Genomic DNA, 21,249 nt, shown 5'->3' with positions numbered 1-21,249 from the left:
AATCCTGCGCCAACCATGGCGTTATTTTATCATCTACCAAAAGTGCATAAGAACTGTGAAAAACCACCTGGTAGACCAATTATATCAGGAATAGGGTCTTTAACTTGTCATCTTTCTCATTATATTGACCTGTTTCTACAAGATCTAGTAAAGTCTCTTCCTTCATATTTGAGAGATTCCACACAATTAATCGAGGAGCTGAGGGATATTGAATGGGAAGATAATTATTCCTTTATCTCATTGGATGTTAATTCATTATATTCCAACATGGATCACGAAATGGGGGTAAATGCAGTGGGTTTTTATTTAGCAGAGACAGAGATGCTCCCCGAACAAAGAGATTTTCTGTTAAAGGGTCTGAAATTCATTCTTGAACACAATGTGTTCATTTTTGAAGGCGTACTGTACTTACAGTTGCTCGGCACCGCGATGGGGACTCGGGTCGCGCCAAGTTTCGCAAACTTATTCATGGGGCGATTCGAGTCCTCATCGTCACTTTCTAAGCCTGTTTTCTATGACAAAATAAGGCTTTATAAGCGCTTCATAGATGATCTGATTATCATATGGAAGGGGACAGAGGAGGAAGCGGCACAATTCATAAAGGAGCTCAATAATAACACCTGGGGGATTACCTTCACATCACAAATTAATAAAGAAAAAATGGTATTTCTTGATTTAGAGATCAGCCATAGTGGTAAAAAAATCATCACGAAATCCCACTTCAAAAAAGTGGATTCAAATGGCTTTTTAGATTTCAATAGTGCACATTACAAGAAGTGGAAGGTTAATATACCCCACAGCCAATTTTATCGCATCAGAAAGAATTGTACGAGAGAATCTGATTATGTAGCTCAGTCTAAAATTTTAAAAAGAAAATTTAAAGAAAAAAGATACCCGAAAAATTTGATAAATGGTGCATATAGGGACAACAAAATAAAAACACAGGAAGAATGTTTAAAAGGAAAAACCAGGAAGGGGGACACTTTGACTACTGGTAAGGAAAAAAGTGATGATCGCTGGAAATTGAATTTTGTGACAACATTCAATAGGGGCAATAAAATCATAAGAACTGTGCTTTCTAAATATTGGTACATCTTGAAGCGTGACCCTGTCTTGGGAAAACATCTCCCTGATAAACCAGGGATTACATATAGAAGGGGGAAAACTTTGAAAAATTTGGTGGCCCCCAGTAAATTAAAAAAACAGTTGGATCCAAAAAGAAAAAACATTTATAAAAATAAGGATCAAACTTTATGTGGAGTTCTTCAAGGCACCGGAGTTTTTAAATGTAACTCCAAAAAATGTTGCACCTGTGGGATCCTAGATCATGGGGCTAAAACTATTAAATGCAATAATACTGGTGATGTCTTTGAAATCTCACAAAGACTCACCTGTAGTAGTGATCATGTTGTATATGTCATCACATGCAGTTGTGGTTTGCAGTATGTGGGACGCACTGTACAGACACTGCGGTCCCGCATTAATGGCCACAGAAATAGAGCAAAAAATGGCTTTTTAAAACATAGTCTCTCAAGGCATCTACTACTTAAACATAATAAAATTTTTAACATAAAAGTAACTCCAGTGGAGCAGATACCCTCTGGAGGTGCAAACAGGAATGCTCTTTTAAACAGGAAAGAAACGTTTTGGATATATCGTTTGGGAACATTATTTCCAAATGGATTGAATGATATCATAGAGAGAGTTTAGAGGATTTTTTTTTTTTTTTTTCTTGTGATTTTTTTTTTCTTCTTGTGTTTTTTTTTTTTTTCCCTTTGATATATTTTTTTTATTTTTTTATTTATTTTTATTATTTTTTTTTTCTCTCTCTTTCTTGCATCAATGTTAACAAGGCTGTATCAATCAGTGGGTGTTTTCCTGAACTTGGTCCACACCCCAAATCAAGTTTCTGAGACTGGGATAAAAGGTGTGATACTATATATAAGTGTAATTGAATTTTATACTAGTAGGATTTGTACTGTGTTTTTATGATACCTGAAGAAGGATATATACTGTATCCGAAATGCGTTGTATCTCTTCTATTTTAAGTTATGAAATAAAAAAATATGAAATATCATCTTTGAATGTGAGTCCTGGGAAGCGCTGCCATTCATGGGCTGGATGTGCTTTTCTTGAACATGTACTCTTTGTCATCTTGACAAATGCACTTTTTTGGATTTCATCTTTGAGCTAGATTTTTCTGCTTTTTCCATTGTGTGCTGCACCCTGCCCAGGTGCTGTCCATGATCCAGAAGTGTGGAATTGCAGGTGGTGAGCTGAATTTTCTTCTGCGATTTTGACTGAACTCAGGTAACCTTTCTTACCAGAGTTCACAGCCCCTGGGTCTCTCGGGAACTGCGAGGCCTGCAAACCTCATGGGAAACTTTGAGGGACATTTTAAGGTTACTGGATTTTACAGCTGCTGAAACATCTAGAGGTTGTGAACTACAGTAAGGTTACATTGGGTGTGTATTTTACTGTACTTGCTAATAAATAATAAAATAAAGGAAAACAATGGCGTGGAGTCTCCCGGCTGAGAGCTGATGAAGGAGGGCAATATCCTTAAAGGTTTCAAGGCTATTAATATCAGCTCACAGCTGTTTCGCTAGCCTTTAGTGGTTATTTTATGGGGGATCCCAGAAAAAAATGATATAGGGTACCCCATAATTTAAAACCAGAAAAGGCTAAACAGACAGCTGTCGACTGATATTAATAGCCAGGGATAAGGGGCCAGGGAAATTGGCCTCCTCCCAGGCTAACAACATCAGCCTTCAGCTGCCTAAGAAATGGAGCATGAATTAGAAGTACCAAGTCTGGCTCTTAGCCTCACTCTTCCCACTTGCCCTGTTATGGTGGCAAATAATAGTAATACTAATGAGGTTAATGTCAGCTTTGTATTGGCAGCTGACATCAAGTCCAATGGCTAGTAATGGAGAGGTGTTTGTAAGACACCCTCATTACTAACCCCATAGTAAGTTTGGAAAAAAACACACAGAGTGAATAAAATCCTTTATTTGAAATAAAAATCAACACCCTGTTTTACACATTTATTTAAAAATAAAAAACAAAGTTATACTCACCTTACGCCTATTCCATTGAAGCCATTGTCCCCTGTAAAAACAGAAAATATTACACAATCATATATTCACCTTAAGCCTAATCCATTGATGCCCATGTCCCCTGTAAAAAAAAATAATAAATAGCCATATCCCTCACCTGCCTTGCATGAAGATAATACACAGTGTTCCATGACGATCCTCATGATTAAACTAAGATGATCTTACCATCGATCAGATGTTTGGGTCCCCATTTATCTGAATGAGGTCTGGGTTTGGGTACCAATGTGGTACCCGAACCAAGCTTTTTTAGATGTTCAGGCGAAGCCGCCAGATCCAATTATCCAGAGCTTCGCCCATCACTACTAACCACTGAACCATCATGCTGACTTTTCTATTTTAAGGCAACTCAGTGAGATCATCCTTTATTACATATTAGGAAAACTCAGGAAGAGGAGATGCTCTCCAGTTTATCTATAGGCAAAGAGAAAAAACATTCCTAATGTTATTCAGGAAAGACAGAGAGAGGTGGTATCCTCATTTTACAGGAGGAAGGCTGGATTCAGATGGGCGATTTTCACAATCTGCATATGGATCATTATGCCCCGACTGACTTAAACTCTCATAGGTATATATGAGGATGTATGTTTGGGTTGCAAGCACTTTGAACATTTTGGGCATTGGGGTCTGTGTGCAGATTGTAAAAAATACCAGTCAAAGACTCTAAAAGCGCAACCTCCATTATAACTCAAGGCAATTGAGGAAGTGTAGCCATCAATATATTTAAGGAAGACACAGTAAAAGGAAAAAGGGCCCTTCATTTTTTAACAATATTCTTTTTATTTGGGGATTTTTTAACAATTTATGGGAAGGCGATTACAGTTATAGACAAAAAGGTGAGAAATAAAACATAACGAAGTGATGTAAAACTTGTTCTATTAAACAATTAAGCAAGATATATTCAAAGAAGAATCAACAGAGAAAAAAAGGTTTAATGCAAGAGGAAAGGAATGTTGAAGGAAAAGTTAGAAAATGAAGAGGGTAAGGGTAAGGAAAGAAAAGGGCATAGGAGAAGGTTGGATCAGATATACGTGGAGAGTAGGGACAGGGGAAAAGATCATCCTTATTGAAACAATATTTAAAATAAAACAATTTTCAATTTGCTTCGTTATATATGTAACTGTATTTGTTCTTCTTGGCAAATAACAAAGCTTTTAACCTAAAAGGGGGCATTCCGACTTGAGGAAAGAAATAGGTTCCAAGATGACCATATGGAATAGTATTTTTTTTAAAGAATTGTTTCTTAGAGCGTAAGAATTCAAAAGAATTATGGGAAGACATTCTATTCATTATTTCTGAAATGGAGGGAACATCTATTGATTTCTACTTAGATGCTATAAGTATTTTTACTGCAAATAGATAAATTGGGAGATATTTAATTTTGGGGGGGAAGTCGATTTGATTCAAGCGAGAACAAAACCAGTTGAGGAAACGATTCAACCACAGAATTGTTAATATTGCTCAATAAATTAGCTACTTCTTTCCACAGGTTGATTATTTTAGGACATGACCAGAAAATATACAATAGGTTAGCTTTTTGAGTACATTCCCTCCAGCATAAGTCCGATCCGTCCTCCAAAATCTGCTTTAATCTGATGTATAGAACCAATAAGATAAGATTTTAAAATAATTCTCACGAATATTAACATTTACATTTGATTTGTATGTTATCTCAATTGCTTCTTTCCATGACTCAGGCGGAAAACATATATTCATATCTTCTTCCCACTGAACCATGTGTTTTGATTTTTCAATAGTCACTATTGAAGAGTGTATATAGATTTTTGGTGTCCAAATAGTATTTATTAAGGGATTTTCCAGAAGAGATATGATAACTCTTGGAAGAGATATGGGGAGAGAGAATTTACCCCTTAATATATTTCCTTAGTTCTAAAAAGTTACATATTTCCTCTTTTGGAAGGTTGTACGTTAGATTCAAGGATAGAAAATTTATGATTGAATCTTTTTTAGGTCCGATAAATAAGGCCGAACAATTTGTTATACCATTCTTTCTCCATTTGTCTATAGGGAAGTTTGGAAGGGCGTAAAATAAAGAAAGTTTTTCTAATTTGATTTTTGTAAGAAATGTTATAAAATTTCCTCCAGGTCATAATTGTTGATTTTATCAGTATATTCTCTGGTAGAGGGAGGCATTGGCCTATTGGCCTAGTAAATTCGCAATAATAAGAGCGTCTAAGGGAGAATTCCCATTGTAAGACTTTTCCATTTCGGCCCAGCTGGTTTTGGCTTCATCTATAAGCCATTTCCTGCTCTACATAATGATATTAGCCTCGGAGGAGGCCTGAAGATTTGGTAGACCAATGCCTCCATTTCTTTTGTTCTTATACTGTAATGATTTGGCTACGCTTGGTGATTTTTTATTCCAAATAATTTTTGACGTTTAATTATAGAAGTTCTTAATCCATATATCTGGAACGTGAATTGGAACAGTTCTAAAGATATAGTGAAGTTTTGGTAGAATTTGTTTTATCAAAATTTGGGCCCTTCATTTTTTTAACCAGAGAGAGAAGAAAGGAAAGAAAGAGATAGAAACAAAGAGGGAAATAATGGATAAAAAGAGAGGGAGAGGAAGAGATCAAGAAAGAGAGAGACTGAGAGAGGGAGAGAGCGATAGAGTGGGAAGGAGAGGGAGAGAAAGAAGGAAAGAGGGAGAAAGAAAATGGAGAGAGAGAAAGGAGAGAGAAAAAAGAGGGAGAGAAAGAAAGAAAGATAGAAAGAAAGAAAAAAGAAAGAAAACGTCAATGAGATAGAGAGAAAAGAGAATGAGAGAGAGAAAAAAGAAAGAAAGATAGAAAGATAGAAAGATAGAAAGAAAGAAAGAAAGAAAAAGTCATTGAGATAGAGAGAAAAGAGAATGAGGGAGAACCATCCATTTTATCTGTGGTAGAGAAATAACACTGTTATTTTTTCAGGCAGACTGAGAGGGGGAAAGCTTTTTTTATCTGATATTCTGCAGATAGAGAACTTTCTATTTAATTTTGTAGACACTGACCGCAAGAGATATCGCTTTACACAGGGAAGATACTGAGTGTCTGCCATAATATTGAGCTAAAAAAACGATGGCAAATGGTCACGGATGGAGCTAAAATGGTTGCACGAAGCAAATACTTTAGACCTACAAGCCCTGCTGCATTAGTTGTGTAGTAAACTCATGCTTAGTTTAATGACTACTTTATCGGTGTCTGTCGAAATCTAGCTGACACTTTGCTCATGGATAAAATCCAGGGCTGAACATTAATAGAACTTCCGCCTTTATTATATCATGGAGGAAATATGTGGTTTTTGAAAACTGCAAGTAGTTTACGCAATTCTGTCTGGAAATTAGCGCCTAAGAAAACTTAATTCACTTCATTAAAATACCAATAATGATTGAAAAAAGTGACAAACTGTTTTTTTTTTTCACTTTCTATCATTTACAATCAGCATGGAGAATTAGCCATCCACATCGTATAAATAAGGCCTTGTTTCAAGTTATTGCTTTCTTGGGGCCTTAGATAGGTCAAGGTAAATTTTTGTCATAAAAGATTTGGAAAATATCTGTAGTCCAAACTTCTTTGACAGAACCAAGGAACTTCTGCTCCTACTTTGTAATTGCTCGTGTGCAGCTGAACTTCACCACACTCAATTGGAAACGTGTTTTGCTCTTCTCGGAATACGTAAATTCTGACCATGGCCTTCAGATAGATCTGGACAAGCTCTTGGCTGTACTCAAGTGGCATCATTTCTAGGGATGGAAAGCCATTTGTCATTACCAATTTCTCCATTCTTTTTTTCCAATCGTTGCTACCATTACTGTACACATGCTGTAAGAAATTAATTTAAAGAAGACAACTTAGTGTATTTCTTTATGTAAACTCAAATTGGTGCTGCTCAACTGATTCTGGAATGGTTTCTCTTTTTTTCCATTTCACAGTTATGCGCCTAGTAAAAAAACATGTATGTTTTCCCTTCATCCAACTAGGCAGATACCATACAAGTCCTCTTAGGCACGGCCATGTTTAGATTTGCCAGTGTCAGAGAAGATAAAGAAAATGCCCACAGAAGTTCTATGATATACGCCCCAGTTAGTGAAGGGAAAAACACTATTATTACCTAGAGACATGACTGTGAAAAGGAGTGGCAAATAAAAAAAAGAAAACACTTCCAGAACTAGTGGGGCATCACAAATAGGAGGAACTCAGCTTAAGTTAAAAATCATGTGAAAAGTACTTTTGAAAAAATCTGGACTCCTAAGTCAAAACAGCCTTTATAGAGATTAAGCGAGCCTTTTATAGACACAGTACTTTATTGACACACTAAGAATAGTTGGACTGAATTGATTCACAAGATCCATGCCAGCAGCTAGGTCAATAATCACTGGTCGTTGGACAGAATATCTGAGACCTCCTACACATGTTGTGGCACCTATGGCTCCTGTTTTTACTACTCGGCATAACATACAGCTGATGTAACACCAGGCTGGCTCATCATAAAAAAAGGTTAGGATGCCAGGAGGTAGGGCCTCTCCTCATGACTTCTTTCTAGTGACCAGGGATCACTGATCTGGCTGTTGGACAGAATATCTGAGACCTCCTACACCATTGTGGTACCTAATGTTCCTGTTTTTACTACTCGGCATAACATACAGCTGATGTAACACTAGGCCGGCTCATCATAAAAAAGGTTAGGATGCCAGGCAGTAGGGGGCACGCCTCACGAATTCTTTCTAGTGGCCAGAGATCACTGATCTGGCTGTTGGACAGAAGATCTGAGACCTCCTACACCGTTGTGACACCTATAGCTCCTGTTTTTACCACTCGGCATAACATACAGCTGATGTAACACTAGGCCGGCTCATCATAAAAAAGGTTAGGATGCCAGGAGATAGGGCCTCTCCTCATGACTTATTTCTAGTGGCCAGAGATCACTGATCTGGCTGTTGGACAGAAGACCTGAGACCTCCTACACCATTGTTGCACCTATGGCTCCTGTTTTTACTACTCATCATAACATATAGCTGATATAACACCAGACCGGCTAATCATAAAGAAGGTGGTATGCCAGGTGGTAGGGGGCTCTCCTTACAACTTCTTTCTAGTGGCCAGAGATCACTGAACTGGCTGTTGGACAGAAGACCTGAGACCTCCTACACCATTGTGGCACCTATGGCTCCTGGTTTTACTACTCGTCATAACATACAGTTGATGTAACACCAGGCCGGCTCATCATAAAAAAGGTTCGGATGCCAGGAGGTAGGGGGCTTGCGTCGCGACTTCTTTCTAGTGGCCAGAGATCACTGATCTGGCTGTTGGACAAAAGATCTGAGACCTCCTACACCTTTGTGGCACCTATCCTATGACTCCTGTTTTTACTACTCGGCATAACATATAGCTGATGTAGCACCAGGCCGGCTAATCATAAAGAAGGTGGTATGTCAGGAGGTAGGAGGCTCTCCTCATGACTCCTGTCTAGTGGCCAGAGACCACTGATCTGGCTGTTGGACTGGGGCCTGGGAATCAATTTGTACCCATTCAAAAAGACATATTTCGTATTAACGAGCCTGCAACGACTTGTACAATAAAATTATAAGATTATTTATTCTGAAAATCGTGGTATTTTAGAGTAGGTTTTTTTTTGCCTGTGACCCACTGCACCAATCCCTCTTGCACTGTCTCACATCATTTTGTAAGTGTGTTGCCTGTTTCCATTAAGTTGAATTAATAAGATTAATCCAGCTTACAATATGTCATATCCTTTGCTTGTTCGGAGCCAGGAGAACGCTGTGTAAAAACGTGGAATCAATCAATAAAAGAAGAACAAGGATACATGATTAAGAGTGCGGCGTGACTTGAAACACTTTGATGCTGAATGTCATCATAAGAAGTCTTGGTTTATCCTTCACCTTGTACCCATGTGAATAAAGGTGGTTCACAGTTCGTTGAGCTGGATCCTTGTTCTTCTTTCATTGATTAAGTTGAGTGAAACCAAAAATGGTGCACATACAACTTGTCATTCAAAAAAAACAAGCTATCGTACAGCAAGGTTAAAAATAAAATAATGATGATGGATCCTGGAATGTAAAAAAAGCACAAAGAAAAAGATGTATGTACATTGAGGCCAAATTTGGTCTGCTACTTAAAGAGTGAAAGAAATTCCAGACACTTCATGTACCTTCGTGATGATTCATGGTGGATCAACAAGGATCAAATTTGATGAAATTAGTAAAGAGTAGTTATGAGTGAGTATACTCACTGCTCGGGTGGTCTCTGAGTATTTGTGACTGCTCGGAGATTTAGTTTTCGTCGTGTCAGCTGCATGATTACAGCTACTAGGCAGCTTGAATATATGTGGGGATTCCCTAGCAACCAGGCAACCCCCACATGTACTCAGGCTGGCTAGCAGCTGTAAATCATGCATCAATAAAACTAAATCTCCGAGCACTTACAAATACTTGGAGATCACCCGAGAGTGCTCGGGCAAACCCGAGCAACGAGTATACTCGCTCATCACTAGTAAAGAGATAAGTATTAAGATGTTAAGAAGAAAAGTCTGCTGACTTAGACCCAGAAACCTATCAAAGTAAGACACATCTATGGTAAGTTCAATGGGTGTTGGGTAACAAGGATGCAGCACACCAGTAATGTCATCGAAATATAGAGACTTTACTAAATATTTTACAAGCACAGTAAAAGAAAGCAATCAAATGTAACATTGCACTCAAGTGATGATTAAGTGTAAAATGGTACATATATACAGTAATATATATATATATATATATGTCCAGGCTGTTATGTATACTAATCTAATAATGTAATAATGTAGATGTCTAAATCAAATGAGGCTTCTTTAATACTTTGCACCATGCTTATCTACACCCCTAGTGCTTTTTTAAAATACAGAATGTTTTTGTAAAAAAAATACAAATGCAATTTAAGTAAAATGCAAGCTGACGATAAAACTTGTAAGAATTCAGGAAACGTTTGCAAGATATTTCGACATAGGAGTAATGACTATATATTAATCATCGGTCGTGCTTGTATGTTCCAAACTTCTCCTGTTTTTGCACAGGTCATGAGGATATTCACTTAGGGCTCTTTCAAGTCTGGAGGGGATGGATCTCAAGAAACCATGTTGAAAATCTTGGCCCATGAAAACATAAATGATTGGATTAACGCAACTGTTGAGACAAGCCAGGTTGAGCACAATAGTACTTACCATAAAGAACTGAATGTTAGATTTATAATACCAGGGTGTTATTGGCCAGATATAATATGGAAACCAACAGATAAAGAAACACAATATAACAGCGGAGATGATCTTATAGGATCTCTGAGATCTTTGCGATCTTCTAGTTTTCCTAAGCTTGAAGAAAATGATGACATAACTAGTGAAGATGATGAAAAAAGGTATCACACACATGATAAATAATCTCATCAACTGAATCTTGTATTTTTTATCAATGGTGTAGGTATTGTCGGAGCTATAGTTTACACACCATTCATAAAAGTCATAAACATGGGAATCATATGAGAAAAACATGAAACCAGTCCAGACTAAACTCACCAACCAAATGATCCCTGAAATGATTCTCACTAGTTTACACGTTCTATGGACTTTTGCCCAAATTGGCCACATAACCGATACCCAACGGTCAATACTCATTACCGTCAAGAGAAGAACACTGGCGTTCGTGTTCGCGTTAAACAGAATAATGCTCAATTTGCAAGAAATACTTGGCGAAAAGTAAACCCAGTCTGCAATTCGTAGAGGAAGAGATGAGCAGCACAGGAAGTCCGCGATGGCCAAGTTGGAAAACCACACGGCACTGATTGTCTTCTTCATCCTGAAACCGGCAATCCAGATGACTAATCCATTACCGATAATCCCGAGAGCAAAAATGATGCTGTATAAAGTAATTGACATCTTCTGCATAATGTATGCATAATCATCATCACAGCTAGAGCAATAAGTTGTGGCAGTCAGATCAGAGTAATCATCATAATGTGACCTTCGAAGACATGAAGGGGAAAAAGTTAGGCTTAAGAAAAATGTACAATCTTATAAATATTTTATTTGGACACAGGGAGCAACGAGCAAACACCAATTGTCAAAGTGAGGACACATTGTTCTACTAGATCACTAAAGAACACCAACCATCTAGGAACAAAACATTTACCAGTTCCCATTGTGTTGCAATTTTGATTTTCTTAAATAATTTTAGACACTTTGGCCACGTAACTTTATTATGGGTTATGTTCTAATAGGCAGTGGATCCATAGTTAGCACTGTTGATTTGCAGCACTGGACTATTGGACTCAAATCCCAGCAGAAACGTCAGCCAAAATTTGTATTATTTATTACAATCTCTTGCTTCTTTCTTGCTCTGTATACAGTTATGAAAACATTCTATGCATACAGTAATAGCAAAGACTAATGGCTGTCATGTAATTGTAAGTTCTTGGTAGGGAGAAGAAGCTGCTGGGTCCTAGAATATATAGTCAATTATGCTATGCAGCCAGGAAGCTGAATTTCCACTGTAAGAGCCTGTGCAGATGACTGTACTAATCACACATAAGAGATCACAGTTAGGGCATCATACTGTGTTGCGGTATTATACTGGGTTGAGGCATCGTACTGTGTTGGGGCATCATACTGTGTTGCGGCATCATGCTGTGCTGGGGCATCATGCTGCAATGGGCATAATACTGTGTTGTGGCATCATACTGTGTTGTGGCATCATACTGTGTTAGGGCATCATACTGTGTTGAGGCATCATACTCTGCTGGGGCATAATACTTTGTTGGGGCATCATACTGCATTGGAGCATAAAACCATGTTGGGGCATCATACTGGGTTCGGGCATAATACCATGTTGGGGCATCATACTGCATTGAGGCATCATACTGTGCTGTGTTATTATACTGGGTTGAGTGTTATGAAAGGCAATTCAGTTCCACAATGGACATAGCGGTGAGAGCACATACAGTGATCTGACAATAACCCCAAATCATAGAACGAGCTCTGAGACGTGGGAACTCTGCAGACCGCAATCCCTAATCCTCTCCAAACAACACTAGAGGCAGCCGTGGATTGCGCCTAACTCTGCCTATGCAACTCGGCACAACCTGAGAAACTAACTAGCCTGAAGATAGAAAATAAGCCTACCTTGCCTCAGAGAAATACCCCAAAGGAAAAGGCAGCCCCCCACATATAATGACTGTGAGTTAAGATGAAAAGCCAAACGTAGAGATGAAATAGATTCAGCAAAGTGAGGCCCGACTTTCTTAACAGAGCGAGGATAGGAAAGGTAACTTTGCGATCTACACAAAACCCTAAAGAAAACCACGCAAAGGGGGCAAAAAGACCCTCCGTACCGAACTAACGGCATGGAGGTACACCCTTTGCGTCCCAGAGCTTCCAGCAAAACAATTAGACAAGCTGGACAGAAAAAATAGCAAACAAATAGCAAAGAAGAACTTAGCTATACAGAGCAGCAGGCCACAGGAATGATCCAGGGAAAAACAAGTCCAACACTGGAACATTGACAGGAAGCCAGGATCAAAGCATTAGGTGGAGTTAAGTAGAGAAGCACCTAACGACTTCACCACATCACCTGAGGGAGGAAACTCAGAAGCCGCAGTACCACTTTCCTCCACCAACGGAAGCTCACAGAGAGAATCAGCCGAAGTACCACTTGTGACCACAGGAGGGAGCTCTGCCACAGAATTCACAACAGTTGAGACATCATACTGTGTTGGGGCATCATACTGTGTTGGGGTATCATACTGCGTTAGGGCATTATACTGTGTTCCGGCATCATACTATATTCCAGCATCATACTGTGTTGGGGCATCATACTGTGTTCCGGCATCATACTGTGTTGGGGCATCATACTGTGTTTAGGCATCATACTGTGTTGGGGCATCATACTGCATTGGACATCATACTGTGTTGGGGTATCATACTGCGTTAGGGCATTATACTGTGTTCCGGCATCATACTATATTCCAGCATCATACTGTGTTGGGGCATCATACTGTGTTCCGGCATCATACTGTGTTGGGGCATCATACTGTGTTTAGGCATCATACTGTGTTGGGGCATCATACTGCATTGGACATCATACTGTGCTGTGGCATCATACTGCATTGAGGCATCATACTGTGTTGGGGCATCATACTGCGTTAGGGCATCATACTGTGTTCTGGCATCATACTGTGTTGGGACATCGTACTGTGTTACATGTGGAATTAACACATGTGGAATTATATACTTAACAAGAAAGTGTGAAACAACTGAAATTATGTCTTAAACTCCAGGTTCTTCAAAGTAGCCACCTTTTGCTTCGATGACTGCTTTGCACACTCTTGGCATTCTCTTGATGAGCTTCAAGAGGTAGTCACCGGGATTGGTTTTCACTTCACAGGTGTGTCATGTCAGGTTTAATAAGTGGGATTTCTTGCCTTATAAATGGGACCATCAGTTGTGTTGTGCAGAAGTCTGGTGGATACACAGCTGATAGTCCTACTGAATAGACTGTTAGAATTTGTATTATTGCAAGAAAAAAGCAGCTAAGTAAAGAAAAACGAGTGGCCACAATTACTTTAAGAAATGAAGGTCAGTCAGTCCGAAAAATTGGGCAAACTTTGAAAGTGTCCCCAAGTGCAGTGGCAAAAACCATCAAGCGCTACAAAGAAACTGGCTCACATGAGGACCGCCCCAGGAAAGGAAGACCAAGAGTCACCTCTGCTTCTGAGGATAAGTTTATCTGAGTCACCAGCCTCAGAAATCGCAGGTTAACAGCAGCTCAGATTAGAGACCAGGTCAATGCCACACAGAGTTTTAGCAGCAGACACATCTCTACAACAACTGTTAAGAGGAGACTTTGTGCAGAAGGCCTTCATGGTAAAATAGCTGCTAGGAAACCACTGCTAAGGACAGACAACAAGCAGAAGAGACTTGTTTGGGCTAAAGAACACAAGGAATGGACATTAGACCAGTGGAAATCTGTGCTTTGGTCTGATGAGTCCAAATTTGAGATCTTTTGTTCCAACCACCGTGTCTTTGTGCGACGCAGAAAAGGTGAACGGATGGACTCTACATGCCTGGTTCCCACCATGAAGCATGGAGGAGGAGGTGATGGTGTGGGGGGGCTTTGCTGGTGACACTGTTGGGGATTTATTCAAAATTGAAGGCAAACAGTACCAGCATGGCTACCACAGCATCTTGCAGCAGCATGCTATTCCATCCGGGTTTGTGTTTAGTTGGACCATCATTTATTTTTCAACAGGACAATGACCCCAAACACACCTCCAGGCTGTGTACGGGCTATTTGACCAAGAAGGAGAGTGATGGGGTGCTACGCCAGATGACCTGGCCTCCACAGTCACCAGACCTGAACCCAATCGAGATGGTTTGGGGTGAGCTGGATCGCAGAGTGAAGGCAAAAGGGCCAACAAGCGCTAAGCATCTCTGGGAAATTCTTCAAGACTGTTGGAAGCCCATTCCCGGTGACTACCTCTTGGAGCTCATCAAGAGAATGCCAAGAGTGTGCAAAGCAGTCATCAAAGCAAAAAGTGGCTACTTTGAAGAACCTAGAATATAAGACATAATTTCAGTTGTTTCACACTTTTTTGTTAAGTGTATAATTCCACATGTGTTAATTCATAGTTTTGATGCCTTCAGTGCGAATTTACAATTTTCATAGTCATGAAAATACAGAAAAATCTTTAAATGAGAAGGTGTGTCCAAACTTTTAGTCTGTACTGTATATATTTTTTGAGGGGTCTCAATTAGAACTTCTTCTATGTGGCCCCATGATTTCTGTTTGTCCCTAATTCTCATAAGTGAAAGTTTACTACGTTGGATGAAGTTTATGTTATGCTAATGAGCGAACTGATGTATTTTCCTAACTGGACAGCCCTTTTGGATGAGAACAAATGCACCACACACATCACCTTAATCTGTGGTGTAACAGCTTTTTCCAGAAGTTCATCATTTTGATTTTCATTATCAATTGGACAGAAAATGAAACCGATGCTCAAATGAAGATGTGAATAATATACAAACCTGATGTTTCTCTTGAAAAATATACATATAATATAAGAATAAGGAATATAAACTTACGGGGTAGTGGAATTCAGAAATGTATCAGGATTCATTCTGACCATTTATCTAAAAGAAAAATAAAGAGCATAATAATAAAGCAAATAAAAACACTACCAATAAATGGATAGTAATCGGAATTAACAAACAGACTGTTTAATTACAAGCTGCAGTTGGACTTTTGATACTTTTGTAAAATTAAAAAAAAAAAATCTATGAATCTTCCCTGCTGATAAATCAACTGGTCCATCCACCTACACATATTAACTAATGGAGTACCTACAGACCACTAGGTGGGTGGGACTAGGAGGCACGAGACACCTAGTCCTGTTGTGATAATCCCCTGCTGATAATGCACTGATTTTATAGAAACGGCAACATGCAGCCTAATAAGTGACACATCACTGGAATTGGGCTCTCAGGCCGTACAGCTTGCTGCTCTTGGATTACATATCACAACCTGCTGACAGATTCCCTTAATCATTAAATGATACTAAAAAATAGCATATATTCATCTTTTGATCCATCATGGGGGGCGTCATTCTATTCTCCCATTGGAGCACCCGTGACATGATCCCGGTTCCCCCATGAGCTGCCATGACAACCGGGGGTCTGTTGAAAACCTCCAAGCCTGTTATCATGGAGCTCTGTTGAAACCCTGACTGTGGCCAAACCTCAAAGGAGACCATGATTTTTTTTTATATATACAGCAATCCTACGGTATTACTGTACATAGCACAAGCGATCAGATGATTGCAGGTTAAACTCACCCAAAAGGGACTACAAATACAGTGAAAAGTAAAAAACAAATTGCTTTAAAAATAAAAAAAATTAAAAAAAAACATAAAAGTTCAAATCACCTCTATTTTCCAACATTAAAAATAAATATAATAAAAAATGCAGATTTGTTTTTTGCCACATTGAGAAAAGTACGATCTACGAAAGCATAAAAATAATTACCTCGATCGGTAAACATCGTAAGCAGAAAAAATTCAAGAACGCCAAAATTTAGTTTTTTGGGGTCTATAGTTTTCCACGAAAACAGCGGTAACAATGAATCAAAACATCACATCTGTCCCAAAATGCTATCAATAAAAACATCATCTTGCCCCCCACCCCCAAAAAAGAAGGCGCTACACAGCTCTACCTGCCGAAAAAAATGTCACCATTAAAATAATAAAAAAACTGGACATGTTTGCTCTGTGGCCGTAATCATACTGACAAGAAGAATCACAACATGGTCATTTTTACTACACAATGTATGCCTTAAAAACAATTCCCAAAAAACTGTCAGAATTGCTTTTTTTTTACTATTTCGGGACACTTGGATTTTTTCCAGGTTTCAGCACATTATACGGTGAATGAAAGGTGTCATTCAAAAGTGCAACTCGTCCCGCAATAAAACAAACCCTTATAAATCTATGTGGAAAGAAACTTAAAAAGTTATGGCTCCTGGAAGAATGGGAGAAAAAAAACAAAAACGGAAATTTGCCTTTAAAGTTTGAACATTATTTTTAGAAATGAAATATAACAGTGGAAAAATCACTATGAAAGCTCATTTTTGTTTTTGTAAAAAATTGCAATAATATCAGATATTATTATTAGTATTTTTTTTATTATTTCAAAAGATATAGTGGCATTTAAGAAAAAAAAAATAAAATTTGAAAATACATTTTATTTGATTCATTCTACCCAAACCAGGGGCAGCAGATATCAGTGCCTGGTTGAATGATTGGGGAGATATGGGACTAGCCTGGTGCAGCCGCAGTCAGCTGTGCTCGATTGGCAAGAATCCTCCGTGTGTATATATGCAGAGACCTGTCAATGAACTGGAAAAGCTGGACTAGTCACATCTCTCCCTATAGTCCATGGCTGAATGTCCAAGCTATGATTTCTCTCGAACACATGGAGATTCAAGAGCTGCAATCGTGCCACCAGGTTCTGATTCTTGCTTGTTTAGGCAACATTAGTTAAATAACATGTTCCCTTTCATTCAGGATCTATCACTTTTTGATCACTCATGAATAAACTAATTTAAAAGCCTAATTTGAAATGATGGTTTAATCATTCAAGAAGTATCTGACAAAGGGAAAATAATTTTAGAACTGGAAGGAAAGGGTTGATTTGTCAACACGTTTTGAAGTTGCAAACTTTTCACTGTGACTTGACCTGATGAAGAAGTTTCGAACTTTGAAACATGTTGACAAATCAACTTCATTCCTGGATACCTATTGTTATTCCAGCTTTCTACCTCAAAGAGAAAATAACGGATCCATGGCATCCTCAAACGTTCCAGTATTTATTAGTTCCAGGATCATCACTGAAAACATTGAGACTTGAAACCATAACTCTACCTTAAAGAAGCAACCAAAATGTCAATTAAATTGAGAAAAAGTGGAGATCTAAGAAAACTAAGCAGAAGTTCATGGAAATGAAGAAAATTCTATATGCAAAAGTAACCGAGTTACTAAATGTTCAAATTCACTTTCCATGTTGAGGACACAAGCCTTTTCAGAGTCCTGTACCGTACATACAATGTACGATTAACAAAAAGTAAGAGCTTAACTCACCTCGGGGTCGAAGAAGCAACTCATCCTTGGACAGGAAAAGAGGAGTACAAAACATAAAATCCTGTGCTGAACTATCAATAAAGGCTAGTGCTGGTGAGATCTCCCAGCAAATTCCGTCCACACCAAAGAGCAGCTAAACAATGAGATAGTTGCAATGACCTAAGAAAATTCATTGTATCTGAAAAATTAAGTAACCTAAGGCCATTGTTTCTTAAGGAATTGTTTAATATATTCTTATTTTAATTCAAATTTAAGAAATTCATTTCTATCTTACCTTAAAATGTCTTCTATTTTTGTGAAAAGAAAGATGTCTTTCTCATTTTTTGCTTCCTCTTCGCTAGTCTACTGCAGAATAACAGGAAATATTTAGAAAAGGTTTGTTCTATAGAATGGTTTCATTGGGATGTACTGTGGCAGGCTATCAGGTGCTGCCTAAATGTCAGATATAAAATGTAAAAAAATAAATCGATATCAACTATTCAGCCTAAAAGTTTTTTGGGAAATTAACTACAGATACAATTTTAAAAAATCTTGTCTTTCCCATGCCGATCAAGCATTGATCCACCGGAGATGCTCCAAGTCTTTTTTTTTCACATGATAGCTACAGCCCATGGCTAGATCTTGGTATTTTCGAGTTTTAAGCACAAGCAAACATTACCGTAAATCAGTAGTCCTGTTAAGAGGGACCGGGAAAAATATATCAAGGTGTTCAAATTAATTTAAATCACTCTGCTTCTATTGCTCGGAACAAGCACAGGCAACTCTGGTTGGGGTTGGATATCATGGAGGACATCTCAAGGTGTTGTACACAATGACCTTGGAGGTCCCTTCCAAGCTTAACATTCTATGATTCTATGTTGTATGCATCAGGACAGGAAGCCATGATAATCCATTTATTATTTGCCCGTCACAGGTCTCTTGTGCCAGGTGGCTGAAGAATGGGGTTTTTGATGGACAAATTTGTTTTGATATGAATAAAATTTGTAAAAATCGTAAGTGCCTTGAAGACACGTTTGTGAAGCTGTAAGGTCTTTCCAGATCCTGGAGCAAAATGAGCAGAGGAGAGAGAAGGGGTTAAAAGATAACACATATTATATATTTGTCTGTCTTTTACACGGTAACTCTCTGGTTTCGTTCATTGGTCTTCTAGCAGCACCTTCCAGTGCTGGGGATGGGACTCACGCTGACATAAAGGGGTCAAAGTACAGAAAAATCCAAAGAATTGCTAAAGAGCTTACATGATGCCTCACCTAAGGTTGATCCCTGCAGAATGATGTTACAATGTGTATTACCCGAGGTCTAATCATTGCTCGTAACAGCACAACATACATCATGACATGAGAGGCCTGCTCGGCACTGGAAGCTCTGTCCCAAAGTGAAGATGCCTGAAGAGTAAATCACATGCCCGGAAGAAGAGAGAAGCCAGATGGAGAGGAATGGTAGGCTGCCGAGAAGGCAAGATAGGTATATTCATTTTTTAACTCTTAACAGAACTTATTAAACATTGACCTGAATTTTATTTTTGTTTGCAAAAATGAGCGATTTGCTTAATTTGAATCCTGGCAGATTCACTCAATTCTAATACTCATCTCATAGTGCATCTTTTTTTTGCCCTTATTTGAGGTTGTTCTTAAACAATTCGCCAAATTGATCTCCTCTCCTGTCTAGTTAGATTTTTGAGTCTGCCAAGATTATCAAGCCTCCAGAGAACAAACCTTAGCTTAGAGTAAAAAATTAGATTTACTATGTTTACTAGTGTTTAACCCTATACAGCATATTCTTGGCATTTTAAATTCATTAATTTGGCATTTGGTCTTGATATTTGTAATATTAACATTGCATATGTATGCATGTATAGTTTTTTATTTCTCTATAGTAACTACTGTATTTTTTTCAGTATCATTTTTTTCCCCATGTGTGGTTAACTCTGTAAATCTCTTTCCTCTTTCGAACTGGTAATTGTTCCTCATCAGGTTGCTAAGTGTTTTAAATTTTGTAAAAAAGGAACTGCAATCCTTCTTTAGTTTGGGAACTTCCCCTTTTTCCATTTATTTTGTGTTCATGAGAAATCATGTTTTACCAAAAGATGTTTTCATTTTTCATATAAATAGCTAAATGACCCAAAGTGCTGATTTCAGAAAACTTGGACTTAGCCAACCGCTACCGGAAGCTCTTAGCAAATTTGGGTGTTTCCGAGGAACATACAACCGGCTTCAATGTCTTTGCTGTAGATGCAGAGATTTTGCAAACAGTGGGAGGTAATGGCAGGCGGTGTCAGTCACAGTGGCCTCACTGGACAGGCGGAGTATGACAATGAAGCCAGAATATCTGACATCACTGCCAGGGACAGGGAGGTAAAGATCTACCAAGAGCTTGTAGTGATGCCCCCTAGCAAATCATGTCACTCACAGCCACAAGGGTTTGATATCATGATTAGTGGGATGATTACTCTGGAAGAAATCAATGCTCCCATGACTAGTCACCCATTAATTACCATATCACAAACTCAATTTTAGAAATGATTTTAGGCATTTTCAAAAATCCATATGTATTGAAAAGAGGCTTTGTAAGAAGTATATAAAAGAATCAATATATAAATGGTGGCATTTTGCGGAGCCTGAGAAAGTTGACAGGTTCCTTTTGAGGAAGGGGGCTACGGAGCTCACAACACTGTGGAGCTTGAAAAAAAAGAATAAATTGGAGCTCTACTACTCTAGCTTTGATAGATTGTGTTAGAGGCAGATACTGGCAGTATAACAAGTGTAATAAAAGTCACTGGCCAAGTAAAGTACTGGAGGGGAGATATGTTTCACTGACTTAGCTTCAGTGATATGAAACCCAGAAGTTTTGCTCCTTCACAGTAAGTGTTGAGAAGGGTTAAGCAGCCATTTTCAAGGGCTGGGTTTTTGTGACCAACCATAGAGTGGGTGGGAGGTTGTTCACCATATCTCCACCCCAGGGTGTGGTGTAGGTTTTAAATAGTAGGTTTTCTTAGGCATTCAGTGTTCAGTGTGTCTGGAGATGCTAACTCCAGAGAGGTGTTCTTGTTTGTGTTAATCTGAAACATATGCTTTGCTAACTCTGAGCAGGCGGATCCCTGCAACAATAAGGACTGTGCTTTGTGCTATGTTTTTTTGTGTTTCCTTAGGCCAGAAGGCTGTGTCTTTTTGTTTGTTTGACAACTCTGCACTGGTTTAAGCAGCATCCTTAATAAACCAGTGAGAGATTTAAAGAGACAGCATTCCTGAATCTTCCTCCATATGCAGCCAAGTGATCTACCACACAAGGAAGATACCTGCAGCACTGGACAGCCGCTGTACATGTATGATGTATGCCGGGAAAGTGTTAATATTTTTAATTCAAACAAATGAAAAAATTAATATTTATTATATTTTTAATAATAAATGTAATGTAATTTTAACATACTGGAAATAAAATTAAATATTAATTTTCTTCAC

At 38.5% G+C, this 21,249-nt stretch overlaps 1 protein-coding gene across 1 annotated transcript; it reads right to left on the bottom strand.

The window, feature by feature from the left end:
• Positions 1–9,902: 9,902 nt before the first annotated feature.
• On the bottom strand, positions 9,903–18,142 carry LOC138651052 (C3a anaphylatoxin chemotactic receptor-like). The gene is made up of 3 exons (XM_069740992.1): positions 18,066–18,142; positions 15,243–15,290; positions 9,903–11,124 (listed from the first exon to the last, which is right to left on the bottom strand). The coding sequence occupies exons 2-3, from the start codon at positions 15,284–15,286 to the stop codon at positions 10,134–10,136; spliced, it is 1,035 nt and encodes a 344-aa protein (XP_069597093.1). The 5' UTR covers positions 15,287–15,290; positions 18,066–18,142; the 3' UTR covers positions 9,903–10,133.
• Positions 18,143–21,249: the final 3,107 nt, after the last annotated feature.

Source organism: Ranitomeya imitator, chromosome 10, assembly GCF_032444005.1.
Source record: "Ranitomeya imitator isolate aRanImi1 chromosome 10, aRanImi1.pri, whole genome shotgun sequence".
Classification (NCBI taxonomy): Eukaryota; Metazoa; Chordata; class Amphibia; order Anura; family Dendrobatidae; genus Ranitomeya; species Ranitomeya imitator.
This window is presented reverse-complemented; position numbering and strand designations above follow the sequence as displayed.